At 46.9% G+C, this 13,893-nt stretch overlaps 1 protein-coding gene across 2 annotated transcripts in view; it reads right to left on the reverse strand.

The window, feature by feature from the left end:
• The window catches only part of Smurf1 (SMAD specific E3 ubiquitin protein ligase 1), a 115,161-nt gene that overhangs the window by 10,375 nt on the left and 90,893 nt on the right, over positions 1-13,893 (reverse strand). For both annotated transcript variants that reach the window (XM_008824031.2, XM_008824032.3), the window contains exons 7-13: positions 11,236-11,477; positions 10,108-10,192; positions 8,633-8,779; positions 6,233-6,431; positions 4,287-4,390; positions 1,522-1,636; positions 320-498 (exon numbers count right to left, since the gene is read on the reverse strand). In XM_008824031.2, coding sequence (XP_008822253.1) covers positions 320-498; positions 1,522-1,636; positions 4,287-4,390; positions 6,233-6,431; positions 8,633-8,779; positions 10,108-10,192; positions 11,236-11,477 — 1,071 coding nt within the window. The remainder of the gene's footprint in view (positions 1-319; positions 499-1,521; positions 1,637-4,286; positions 4,391-6,232; positions 6,432-8,632; positions 8,780-10,107; positions 10,193-11,235; positions 11,478-13,893) is intronic.

Here is a 13,893-nt window from a genome sequence, read left to right on the forward strand (position 1 = left end):
CCCCTCCCAGACAGAAGCCTCAGCAGCCACAGGAAAGTGTGGACTGGTAGAGGCCAGGTGCTGTCCCAGGAGAGCCAGGTGAGAGGGGGCGGGAGAGCCATGTGAACAGGTGGTCCTGTCTGAGTGTAGGGAGACGCCTTCTGTGTGCACTTGTGATATGTCCTGTGGCTATAGGACGTAGACATTGCAGTATTGGCTCACATTCCATGTGTCACACACACACACACACACACACACACACACACACACACATGGACAGACGGACGGATGGACGGGACCATGGGGTTTCCTTTAGCCAGACTGTGAGGTAGACACTTACAGAATCCACACCAAGCTCTTGTGAAGCTCTGGGTCCACTGACTCCAGATCCGACAGCTGGATGGGTTTCCCCAGGAGCTGTTTGTAGAATGGAACTGTGAAGCCCCCATTTATGTAGTGTCCATGGAACACAGCCAGACCCATGATCCGACCCACAAAGTGGAAGTAAGACAGATGGTCCTGTAGAGGGTGCCAGAGAACATCAAGTGGTTAGGAAGATGAGCTGCCGGCTGTTGGGGGCACCCTGCTTCCTCCAGGCTCCCTGAATATCTTGAAGGTGGTCCAACAGTGTCAAATGCTCAGTCACTCGTGGCCAGAAAGTATAAGGATGCTTAGGTGGCTGCAGTTTAGCTATAGATGAGCAGAACATTTTGGTTTGTTTTGAAATAGGGTTATACTCGCTAACCCAGGCTGGCCTGAAACTCCCAATCTTGCCTCAGACTCCAGAGTACTTGGATGACAGGTATGCGCCGCCACCCCCAGCTCGAACATTCTGTATATGTAGGTCCCACACCTCCTGCTGAGAACTGCAGAGCATAGCCTTGTGCACTGTGCAGGCCAGAAACTGCTGGCCTCCCCTCCCCATTCTGCTCAAAGAACATGCTACCCTTGCTCTGCCAAGGCTGTTCTAGTTTTCAGCAGGGGAGGCTCATGCTTCTGCTTCCAGGTTAAAATCACTTCAGAAAACTAGTCAAAACCTCACTGTGTTGGGGAAAGGTGCGTTCACATTTTGTGTATATGTGCATGTGTTCATGTGTGCGTGGAGGGCAGAGGTTGACTTCCATTGTTACGCTGAGTACTGTCCACCTTGGTTTTTTGATTGTTTGTTTTGAGATAAGTCTCACTATAGAGCCCTGGCTGGCATGGAAGCTGCTAGGTAGACCAGGTTGGCCTTGAACTCATGGCAATCTACCTGCTTCTGTCTCCTGAGTGTTGGAATTAAAGGCATGTACCACCATAGCTGGCCTTTACTGACTGATTGATTTTGGGGTTTTTTGTTTGTTTGTTTTTTGAGACAGGGTCTCCCTGTAGCCTCAGCTGGCCTAGAACTTGCTATGCAGACCAGACTGGCCTCAATCTCACAGAGATCTGCCTGCCTCTGCTTCTTGAATGCTGGGATTAAAGGCATGAGCCATCACACCCAGAAAACATCCATCTTAACAACTCCAACTGACTTCCCAAACCTTCAGGGGCAATACTCACGGGGTTGATGGAAGAGTCTGGGTTGATCTGCAGCGTGTAAATATTGTCTGTGGAATACTGGAAGAGCCCATAGTATGGATTCAGCATTTCATGGCACAACAAATAAAGCCACTCCCTGGGAAAAAACAGCCACACATCTCACAGGTGCCAACATTGTGGGTTCCAGATCCCAACCAAGCGCCCAACCAAAGCCTTCTCGCTTGCTACGCCTCTGGAGGCCACAGCAGCAGGAAGTGAGATGACTGGAGGACAAGGATGCTGGCCGGGAGCATGCAGCTTCCCCAACTGGCCAACATCACAGCATCCAGAAAAGCAGCCAGAACTGCTTGCTCATCCCCACACCAGAGTGACCACACATCAGCAGGAAGCCGCAGCTGACAGGAATTAGTGTCCCATAGAACACCAGTGTTTTTGTCACCTTCCCACCCATTAGCCAAGGTTTCCTCCCACACTGCTGCTAACACTGTGACATTAACTGTCCCATGTAGTGGGGACCAGCACACAACCCACTCCACTAACCTGCATATTCATATTGACTCTCAGTTGCTTTCATCTTTTTTTCTTTTCTTTTTCTTTCTTCCTTTTTTTGATCTTTTTGAGACAAGGTCTCCCTGTAGCCCCAGCTGGCCTGGAACTCACTATGTAGACTAGGATAGCCTTGAATTCACAAACATCCGCCTGCCTCTGCCTCCCATGTGCAGAGATTAAAGGCATGTGCCACCACACCAAGCAGCTTTCACATTTCTTATTGCCAGCTTTTTTTTGTTTTTGATGTCTTTAAAATTTATTTTTATCTGTATGAGTGTTTTGCCTGCATGTATGTATGTGCACCATGTGCATGCAATGCCTGTGGAGGCCAGAAGAGGGAGTCAGATCCCCGGAACTAGAGTCACAGACGGTTGTAGGCCACCATGTGGGTGCTGGGAACTGAACTGGGTCCTCTGGAAGAGCAGCCATGCTCTTAACCTCTGAGCTGTCTCTCCAGGCCCTGTCCTGGAAGATTTTGAAGGGAACAAGGAAGACAAAACCCGGTTTATAAAGAATCCAGGTGTGATAGCTCCCACCTGCCATCTCACACTCGAGAGGCTGAGGCAGGAGGATCACCTTGGGTTCAAGACCAGCCTAGGCTACACAGCGAATTCTAGGACAACCTGGGCTACAGACTGACACAGTGTCTCAACAGAAAATAAAAGGGAGGAAGGGAAGGAGGAAAGGGGAGATGAAAAGGAGGAACGAGGAGGGAGAAGAAAAATTTAAAAATAGAATCCAAGGACAAACTAAAATTTGCTCAAAAAGGTAAATTAAAGGGTACTATTTAACCCCTTAGAATTTAAGACTAGAAAGTACCATAACAAAACAGATGAGCTGAAAATACCATTACCAAACCACCCAGAGCAATGTGAGACAAGAGCCTATTAATGGTCCTTTTACCTCTGCTACCCAGTGTCTGTCTATGACTGAAAACCCTCCAGCAGGAAGGAACAATCTGAACTGCATCCGTGGTGAAAAGACGTTTAAGAGAAATGGCAGCTTTTACTCTTCTATTCTAAAAATTCTTTGCTTTAATTATTTGGACAGAGTGCCAACATCTTAAAATTTCCCTGGATATAAGCACAGTTTACACGTGTGCCCTTGCTGTGAGGACAAAAACCATGCCCTTGGATTTTTGGGGTTCAGACACATGAGATAAAGAAGGGGTGTGCTTAAAAGTTTAATCCAAGGGCTGGAGAGATGGCTCAGCAGTTAAGAGCACTGGCTGCTCTTGCAGAGGACTTGGGTTTGGTTCCCAGCACCCACATGGCAGCTCCAGTTCCGGGGGATCCAACTCCCTCTTCTGACCTCCACAGGCATTGCACACACAGGTACATTTACATACATGCAGGCAAAACACTCATAAAATAATAAAATATTTAAAAGTGGGGCTGGAGAGTTGGCTCAGCAGTTGAGAGCCCTGATTGCTCTTACAGAGGACCCAGGTTCAAATCCCAGCACCCACATGGAAGCTAACAACTGTTCATAACTCCAGTTCCAGGGGATCCGACAGCCTCTTCTGACCTCCCTGGGCATTGCACAACATGGATGCACTTACATACATGCAGGCAATACACTCAAACACATAAAAAAAACAAATTAAAAAATATTTTATTTATTATTTTATGCGTGTATTGCCTGTACCTGTGTTGTGCAATGCCCACAGAGGACAGAAGAGGCTGCGGGATCCCCTGGAACTGGAGTTATGAACAGTTGTTAGCTGCCATGTGGGTGCTGGAATTTGAACCTGGGTCTCCAGCAAGAATAACCAGTGTTCTTAACCGCTGAGCCATCTCTCCAGCCCAAAAATTAAATATTTTTTAAAAAAATATTCAAGTTTAAGGCTGGGCGTGGTGGTGCACGCTTTTAATCCCAGCACTCGGGAGGCAGAGGCAGGCGGATCTCTGTGAGTTCAAGGTCAGCCTGGTCTACGTAGTGAGTTCCAGGACAGCTGGGGCTACAGGGAGACCCTGTCTCAAAAAGACCAAAAAAAATCAAGTTTAATTCCTAGCTGTAAGAAGCAAATGAACAGTGACCATCACATGCTTTCTAATTACTGACAGCAAAATAATAGTTCAAGTTGGCACTTGAAGCCTGAGTGTCCTGTGAAGATGCATGGGCACAGCAGGTCATGACGCTCCATGATGGCACTCAGGCAGCAAGAGGCAAGCAGTGTCTTTGAAACAGCTGCAGCTATGCTGAGACCCAAAAAGGAACATCAACTAGCAGCTCACCGTGCTACTCCACCATAGTCCAAACCTTCTTCCCCACGGAACTTCACCATTAGTCGCTTCTTCAGGTCTTTTGGCCGCATCTTCATGATCTGGCGATAAGACTCCTATACATCAAAATGACATGTTGAGAGAGAAGAATTTATTTTTGGCAATGCTAGAGATGGAGCCCAGAGACTGTACATGCTAGACAAGTGCTCTACCACTGAGCCACACCCCAGCCCCTCACTGGGGGATTCTAGGCAAATGTTCTACCACTGGGCCATGTCCCTAGCCCCTCACTGGAAGATTCCAGGCAGGTGCTCTACCACTAGGCCATACCCCTAGACCCTCACTGGGGATTCTAGGTAAGTGGCTCTACCACTAAGCTACACATCCAGTCCTTTTTCACCTTTTCATTTTGAGACAGGTTCTCACTAAGATGCCCAGGCTGGTGAACAGTCTCAGTTGGTAATTTCTGCCAGCATCCCCACAAAGAAGGGCAGGATGAGGCCCAAACACAGCTGAGGTTTTACCTCATGATTCTTATCTCTTGAGCAAAAGGCCACGACCATACAGAGATCTGGACTGTGCAGGGAGCTGGCAGGGGATGGAGTCATTCCGAGGAACCATCTACTCTTCCTGTTCCCAGAGACAACAGGGAGGCCACGTGGCCATGAGTGTCTCTGGGGAGGAAGCTGAAATTCCAGAAGGGATGAATGGGTGTGAGGAGAATATGCAGGCCAAGGAATCCATGTCCACACAGGGAGAGCTGGGATTCCAACAGTGTGTGGTACCCATTTCCACACAGGCCTCTACATTTTCCCCTCAGAAGTTATCTAGTGCTTAAACTACTACCAGAGGCAGAAACAATTCTCTCTTAACATGAGTCTTGGTCCTCATAAGCCCTACACTGCACTGAGCAATAATATTGACCCCTCAAGAGAAAAATTTTTGCTACCTACGCATCTGATAAGAGGTTTAATATGTGATATACAAAGAATTTTTAAAAAACTATAGTGCCCATTTCACCCTAGTCAGAATGGTAGACACTAAGAAGACAAATAGTGACAAAGGCTGGCAAGAATGTAGACAGAAGGGAGCCTTTACTCACTGCTGCTGGGGGTGCAAAGCAGTCCAGATGCTATAGAAGTCAATGTGGAGGTGTCTCAAGAAATATAAGTAAATCTACAGTGTCTTGGCTATACCACTTTTGGGAATTTATTCAAAGGACTCCAAGTAAACCCAGTACAGGATCCTTGCTCATCAATGCTCATTCATAGAATCTAAGATATGGAACCAATCTAAGTGTCCAACCATATGGGGAATGGATAAAGAAAGTGTGGTTTAGGCTGGGTGTGGTAGTACAGGCCTTTAATCCCAGCGTTTGGGAGGCAGAGTCAGGCATCTCTGTGAGCTCAAGGCCAGCCTGGACTACATAGTGAGTACCAGGCCAGCCAGGGCTACAGGGAGACCCCTCTCAAAAAAAATATGATTTATATACACAATGGAGTATTTCTGGGCCCATAAAGAACAAAATTATGTTGTTTGTAGGAAAATGGATGCAAAGGGAGATAATTTTAAGTGAATTATGCTGTTTTTTTCCTAGTATATGAAATTACTAGATTTTTACATGGATATATAAAATCATGTATGTATCTATGATTGTAAAGTAGAAGTGACCTGCTTTAGATGACCAAGAGGATGAGGGGGACTGAGGGAAGGGGGCACAGGAGATATGCATAACATAACACATACTTCTATGAAAATAGACAGTACCCTATACAATCAATACACACAAGGAGATCAAAAAAACAAAACCAATAAATTGACTCTCAAATATTGAGCAGAAAGTAGATTCTATGGAGATGGGAAACTGCCCACAGGCAGTTAACAGAAAGTTAACGCAAATGTCCCAGAGTGTTTATTATCCACAGGGCTTAATGGTTTAGTAAGACTCAGTTATATACCTCAAATATTTCTTCTCTGGAAACTTCTATACGGCAATGACCAGCTTGGGGCTGTTGGAGCGAGAGCTCATGCCTGAGGACTTTGAGTTTCTGGACTAAATCTCTTTCATATCTCTGGGCGGGCAGCTCCTCATCCTCCACGGAGCCCTCGCTGGGCAGTGGTAGCGGCTGGCTGGGCTCCTTGAGTTGGCACTGGTGACTGGAGAGAGGAGACACAAGGGTCACTGGGCAGGCTAAGGCCAAGCTGCTGCAGGCAATGCTGTGGCTCAGGAGATGCAGAGCTCAGCACATGCTGCAGTGGACGGCTCTGCTGACAAACTGCCAAAGACCAGCATCAGCGTAACTGAAGTCTGGGGTACAATAAAGGAAAGCCCCGATTCCAAGCAATCACTTATGTCCTACATTATTACTGAAAATGAAAATAAAAATTGCCACCATGTGCCATGCATCCATTACATGCTGTTGAGACCAACTGGTGCAAACCAGATGTGCCTGGTAGAACATTAGTTAATTATTATTATTTTTAATTTTAAAAATTTATTTTCATTTTTTGTGTATGAGTATTTTGTCTACATGTATGTAAATGCACCATGTGGGAATGCCCATAGAGGCCAGAAGAGGGCATCAGATTCCCCTAGAACTGGAGTTATAGATGATTGCTACCCACCTTGTGGGTGTTGGGAACTGAACCCAGGTTCTCTGCAAGAGCAGCTAGTGATGCTCTTAATATCTGAGCCATCTCTCCAGCCCCAATTTGGTTTTTTTTTTTTACATGTATAAGTGTTTTGCCTATATGTATGTATCTATGTATACCTGATGTGTGCAGTGCCCTTGGAGACCAGAAGAGGGCAACAGAGTCACCATGTGAGTGCTGGGAACCATCTCCACCCTAGAGGGAAATCTTTTAAAGAAGACCATAGGGAGCAATGTACAAGGGCAAACAACTTAGTGGCCTCCAGTGGGGACCACTCACCCTTTTTTAATCAAGATTCCTATGCCTAAGCCAGGCATGGTGGCACAAACCTTTAACCCCAGCACTTTGGAAGCAGAGGCTGGTGAATCTCTGTTAATTCGAGGCCAACCTGGTCTACATAGAGTTCTATGGCAGCTGGGGTTACAGGGAGATCCTGTTTCAAAAAAAAAAATTCCTAAGCCTGCTGCTCACTAAGAGCAAATTATCAGGGAAAGGACTCAGGCTACTAGGGTCACAGAAGGGCATTTTCTTTAAGTTTATCACTAATACCAGCTGCCACCTGGCAAGCTGTGTGTGATACTGACTATGGTGAGACCAAAGATCATACCCATTTTCCAAGGCTGGAATGCCTGGCAAGCAGCAGCACTGATACCAGGCCTTCTAGAATGTACTACGTATGTTCTGTTAATAATGTGGTCATCTTGTCTCAGTGACTCTTACTTAGGTGCGAGTAGGAAAGAAAAGGGCACCAACAGCATCTGTCCACAGTGATAGTCATGCTCATTTACAAATTTAAGAATGAAACTGTCCACTATTTTTCCTATTTTTCTCATGTTCACGAAGTAGACACATTAAGAGAAATACTGGGGTGGGGCTGAGGAGATGGCTCAGTGGGGAGAGTGCTTGCTGTGTGGGCATGATGACCTGAGTTTGGATCCCCAGCACCCACAGAAAAAGCCTGGTATGGTGTGTTCCTTTGTAACTCTAGTGCTAGGGGGCGGAGACAGGAAGACCCCTGAGACTTGCTGGCCAGCTAGACTAGCCAAAATGGTGAGCCTCAGGTTCAATGAGAGACCCTGCCTCAAAAACTAGGAGGGGTGTGCTAGATAGCTTTAGTTGTCAGCCTGACACATGTGGGTGGAGGGAGCCTCAGTTGGGGAATTGTCTCCGTTGGACTGGTCTGTGGCCATGTCTGTGGGGCATTTTCTTGATTATTGAGTAATGTGGGAGGGCCCAGCCCACTGTGGGTCGTGCCACCCCTGGGCAAGTGGGCCTGTGTTGTATAAGCAGGTTGAGCACCAGCCAGGAGAATAAACCAGTAAGCAGCATTCCTCCATGGCCTGAGCTTTAGCTCCTGCCTCCATGTTCCTCCTGCCCTGAGTTCCTACCTTGGGGCTCCCTCAGTGATGAACTGTAACCTGGAGATGTAAGACAAATAAACCCTTTCCTCCCCAAGTTGTTATTGGTCAGAGTTTTGCAACAGCAATTGAAAGTGAACTAGAACGGGGAGAGGGATTAAGGAAGGCACCTGAGATTGACCTCTAGCCTCTACACATTCATATGCTGTTGAGCACACACCCAGTACACACACACATGCACACACACACACACACACACACACACACCAACCTCCCTCATACACATTAGTGGAAGGAATCATTCAATTATAAAATGAAGGGGTCAATGGAAATCACTTAAGGCCTTACTTCATGATGTGGTGTAGCCTTGGGTCTGTAAACTGGGTTGTTCGGTTATTGTGATCTACAAAGTAGATCCTCCCCGACATTGTACTTCTGACTTCCCAGCCTGGAGGCAGCGGCCCAAGCTCATCACAATTCACACTGTTTAGGTCTCTAGTGAAGCAGAAGACATGGAGAGGTTTATCCAATGAAGAACCAAGGACTAAGACCCAAACCTCAGAGCCCAAAGCCTTGGGGTTTCCTAGCATGGTACCTATGTCCACATTCTGCTGAGATCGCCATTACTTGGGCCAACCCCACCGAGTGCGTGCCAGGCTACAAATGGCAGAAACACCTGACAGGGAACAGTGGAACTTTTAGAGCTTATGCCCATCATAAGGAATAAGGGCTATCCCAGGGAACAGAGGCAATCCCAGGAACACTCCTTCTTATACAGCAGAGGGGCAGACTATCAGGAAGCATTTGACTGCCATCAAAAAGCTCTGTACAGCAATGGCTCCTCAACTGACAAGCTCTGGAGGGTCTCAGGTTAGCCATCAAAAAGCTCTCTGGATTCACAAATCAAAGTAAATGCTCTGTACAGCAATGGCTCCTCAACTGACAAGCTCTGGAGGGTCTCAGGTTTTCAAGGCTGGTAGGGGATATAGAGCATACATTTGAAAACACAACTCTGAATTGTGACATGGGACAAGGCATTCCCAAGACTGAGCTGGTTGTTATTCATTCATTCAGTGTTTTCACTACTGGGACCTTGATTATAACTTCACTGTGATCCACAGCCAGAGGAGAGCCCAGAGTGCCCCATCAAGATGCCACTGGGATTAACACAAATGCTTGTCATCTCTTATAGTGTATACCGAGAGATGCCTCGTTCATTTGCAGGTAATGTTCCCACTCTGGTGATAGACTCTGAATTATAAATTCCATATTAAAGATAGGAAGGGGGTTTTCAGGGGAAACAAAGAATGAACAGACAGGAAATGAGCATTACCCAAAATCTCCTTAGGAAGGAATGCTATTGTCAGAGAAAGAAAGAGGACAGGGATATAGCAAAGAAAGAAACTTAACTCTGGCACAGGGTGGGGTGGGGGTCCCTCTGACCTGGGCTCGGAGGTATAGCCTTGTAGAAGGAATTCGTATAGGAAATCTCCATCTCCCCCCGGAATGGTCCCCAAGGGACTGAGGCAAGAGGGCCAGTAAAGTAGAAGAGAGAAAGGGTAACAGAGTCTTTATCTTTCCTTTTTAACTTGTTATCATGGAAAATTTAAGCATAAAAAAAAAAAAGAAAAAGAAAAGAGGAGAGAGAGACCACAATGAATGGTGATGTAACCAACCTCAACAACCAGAGACCCGTGACCCCCCTAGGCAGTACATATCCCCGCCACACCCCAGCCCAGGAATCCCAGCCACCATCTCCCTTCGCTCAGTGCTGCTGGCTCACACTGAGAGAGGCTCACCCTTCATATCCTGCCCAGGCCTACCTGGGGATCCTGGGGTCGTGCCACGTACTGACTCCAGTCTGAGTGTGCAGAAAGTAAACTTGTCCCTGCACTGTCGTTCTTTGTTCTGCATGAGAAATGAGGGGGTCTGAGTAAGCAAAGTCCTGCTGGGATCACAGGCTACACCACTGCACCCCGCTTGCTTCTTCAAATATACTTTTTTTTTTTTTTTTTTTCGGTCTTTTTGAGACAGGGTCTCCCTGTAGCCCCAGCTAACTTGGAGCTTGCCATGTAGACCAGGCTGGCCTCAAACTCACAGAGATCTGCCTGCCTTTGCCTCCCAAGTGCTGGGAATTAAAGGCGTGCGCCACCATGCCCGACCCAATATTCTTTTTTTTAAAGATGCATTTATTTTTACTTCACATGTATGAATGTTTTGTCTGCACATATGTAAGGGCACCATGTGATTGCAATGCCCATAGAGGTCAGAAGAAAGTGTTGGATCCTCTGGAACTGGAGTTATGGATGGTTGTAAGCCACCATGTGGGTACTAGGAACTGAACCCAGGTCCTCTGTAAGAGCAGCCAGTGCTCTCCAGCCCCTCTTCCAACATTCTTCATGATCACAGAGAAAATAATTACAAGGCTGTGGCTGGCTTCTGCCTGTTTTCCTCAAGTCCGCAATCCCCCCACCCTGTGTTTTGGTGGGATCTCTTTCTCCTCGCCTTCTTCCAGAGTCACCCCCAGAGTAGACACTTGACCCATGCCTGCCAACCTACCACAGACCCAACTTCCATCTTCATCATAATCTCCGGATACGCTCACTTTTGGGTGAGTTAGAATCTCAATTGCATCCCTTTGCTTGGTTCTTCTCTCCATGGTAACCATATGGCCCTTCTCTCCCCATCCCCTCAATGCCCACATTCAAGTCAGAGACCACCACAGATTCCCTCTCCCACTTCACACTGTTGTGGCTCTCTACTGATGTCTACAGAGAGAGAACAGAACACCTGCTCACAACTTCTCCATCCTTATGTGTCCAGGACCACTAGATGCCACAGCCATTGAAGGTATGGTCAGGCCAACAGCAGCTGTGCACTGGATACTTAAAAGGCTTAACAACACAGGCTCTCAGAAGAGCCGATGCCCATGGGCACACAGGGTCCCTCACCATAGCCTTCAGGCAGCTCGGGTGACTGGTGGCCATGTGGTCGGTTCTGGGGTGTCTGTAGTGACCCTCGGACCTCAGGATTTCGGAGTCGCTGTGCCTGGAGTCTCTGGTCTTGGCTGGGAGACTCCACAAACCTGCAGTTCCCACCTCCCGCTGCAGCACCAGTACCATCTGTATACGGGGCCGGTTCCTCCATGAGGCAGCTGAGTGGCCTTCCAGGGCCTGAGTCTTCATACACTGTTCTGGAAGAGAGGGTACAGGGGGCATTAGAACACCATGGAAGTGTCATGGATTTGCATCTTCAAAAGTCAAGTACATTCGCTCTGTGTGCCTTTAATAACCAAAAGTGCACCCAGTGAGTAGTTTTAATTTTTTATTTTTGTTTTATGTGTATGAGTGTTTTGCCTGCATGTATGTAAGTGCACCGGTATATGCAATGCCTAAGGGGGCCAGAAGAGGGTGTTGGATCCCCTAGAACTAGAGTTACTAATAGTTGTTAGCTGCCATGTGGCGGCTAGGAACTGAATCTGGGTCCTCTGCAAGATCAGCCAGGGCTCTTAACCCCTGAGCCAGCTCCGCAGCCCCCAACCCCACCCCATGCTTAGTTTTATAACATTCAGAATGTTGTAAAGAAAAAGACTCTCAGGAGGAACAGGCAGCTGAAGAGAATGACAATGGAGTGTCACCAGGGCCACCCTCTGTGCAGCTAAACTACTGGAAAACCAAAAAATCTTGCAGTAGAAGTTGCTCCTGAGATTTCATTATTCTTGACTTAAAATCAAATCCAAATACTCCATTTTCCTTTTTATTTCACTCTATAATGGAATTCTTGGTTACATAAAATACCATAATGACTCTAAATACTTTTTAAACATAAATCTTCACCCCCTAAGCAATTTCAAAGACAGTTTAACTCAATGAGCTATTTTCCCTTATAAGCAAGTACTTTTAGAGAAACCTCTTATGTAGAAATTTTTCAAGTACATACACAACTTGGAAGATTAGAACAGTGAGCACTTCCTATCCCCAACCACTAGCCAGTTACATGGACTGCACCAGGCTACTTTCCAGTTCCTCCCCAGCACTGGGACCTTGTCAAACCAATACCAGCATTTTACCATTTTAGCCTTAAATAAAATTTAAACACAGGCTTCTAAAAGATAAGGCCCTTTCCATTATTGCCACCAAACAAAGAGTTACTAATTTTGGAAAGCGCTATCACACACTGGTCAGTGTCCAAATCTCTCCAACTGCCATTCATTTAAATCATGATTAAACAAAGTCCAGGGCCTGGAGAGATGACTCAGTCAATAAAGAGCTTACTGAAGGACCCGAGTTCAATCCCCAGATAGGTGTGGTGATGCATACTTGTAAGCCCAGACCTGGAGAGAAGGAGACAGAAGGATCCGTGGCACTCACTAGCTAGCCAGCCTAGAATAATTAGGGAGTCCTAGGTCAACTGAAAGAGCCTGTTTTACAGGACAAGGTGGATGGTTATTTAGGAAAACATCAAGGTTGTCCTCTGGCCTCTACATACACACATGCATGTGCGCACATGCACACACACATATACACAGTCCACATGTTAGTTCTAATAGCTATGTTTTTTAGGCCTTTTTTTCTTTTAAAGATAGGGTCTCAGGCTGGAGAGATGGCTCAGTGGTTAATAGCACTGGCTGTTCAGGGCAGATAGTAACTGCCTGTAACTCCAGTTCCGGGGGTTCCAATGTCATCTGGCCTCCACAGGCATTGCACACTCGTGATGCATTTACGCAAATGCAGCCAAAATACTCATACACATAAATAAAATAATTTTTCAAAAAGTTAAAAATAGACGGAGGCGGCAACTGGTGGGTGGGGCAGGGTTCCCCTTCCCAGCACCAGTGCAACCCCTCATCCACAGGCAGTGCAGGCCACAGAACCTACAGCTGATCAGCCCCAGATAGCAGCTCCATACTAACATGGCAGACTTACGTGTGTGATATGGCTTCTCTGCTTAAAAGTGGTTTGTGGGCAGCAGAGCCTTGGACTGGGCAGGTAATCGCTGCCATGGAAACATAACTGTCTAATCGGCCAAATTGCAATAACTCAACAACACAACCAGTGGGTCCAACCACCTTAAATAACAACTGCACTTCACCAGTTGACTCCGAGAACACAGTGGAAAGCAAGACCAACCTAATAGTCAACTATCATCCTCAGAACACGACCCAGGAGGAACTAAACAGTTTTGGTTAGCACTGGTGAAATAGAGTCCTGTAAGCCTACAAGAGACAAAATAGGGCTGGAGAGATGGCTCAGAGGTTAAGAAGAGTGGTTGTTCTTCCAGAAGACCCGGTTCAAATCCCAGCACCCACATGGCAGCTAACAACTGTCCGTAACTCCAGTTCCAGGGCGTCTGACAGCCTCTTCTGCCCTCCGTGGGCATTGCATGACACGGGTGCACTTACCTACATGCAGGCAATACACTCATACACATAAAATGCAAATAATAACTAAAATTTTTTTTTTAAAGGGGGCTGGAGTCTGGGCGTGGTGGCGCACGCCTTTAATCCCAGCACTCAGGAGGCAGAGGCAGGCGGATCTCTGTGAGTTCGAGGCCAGCCTGGTCTCCATAGTGAATCCAGGACAGCTGGGGCTACAGGGAGACCCTGTCTC

The sequence above is a fragment of the Nannospalax galili genome, unplaced genomic scaffold, assembly GCF_000622305.1.
Source record: "Nannospalax galili isolate Female #2095 unplaced genomic scaffold, S.galili_v1.0 scaffold809, whole genome shotgun sequence".
NCBI classification, from domain to species: domain Eukaryota; kingdom Metazoa; phylum Chordata; class Mammalia; order Rodentia; family Spalacidae; genus Nannospalax; species Nannospalax galili.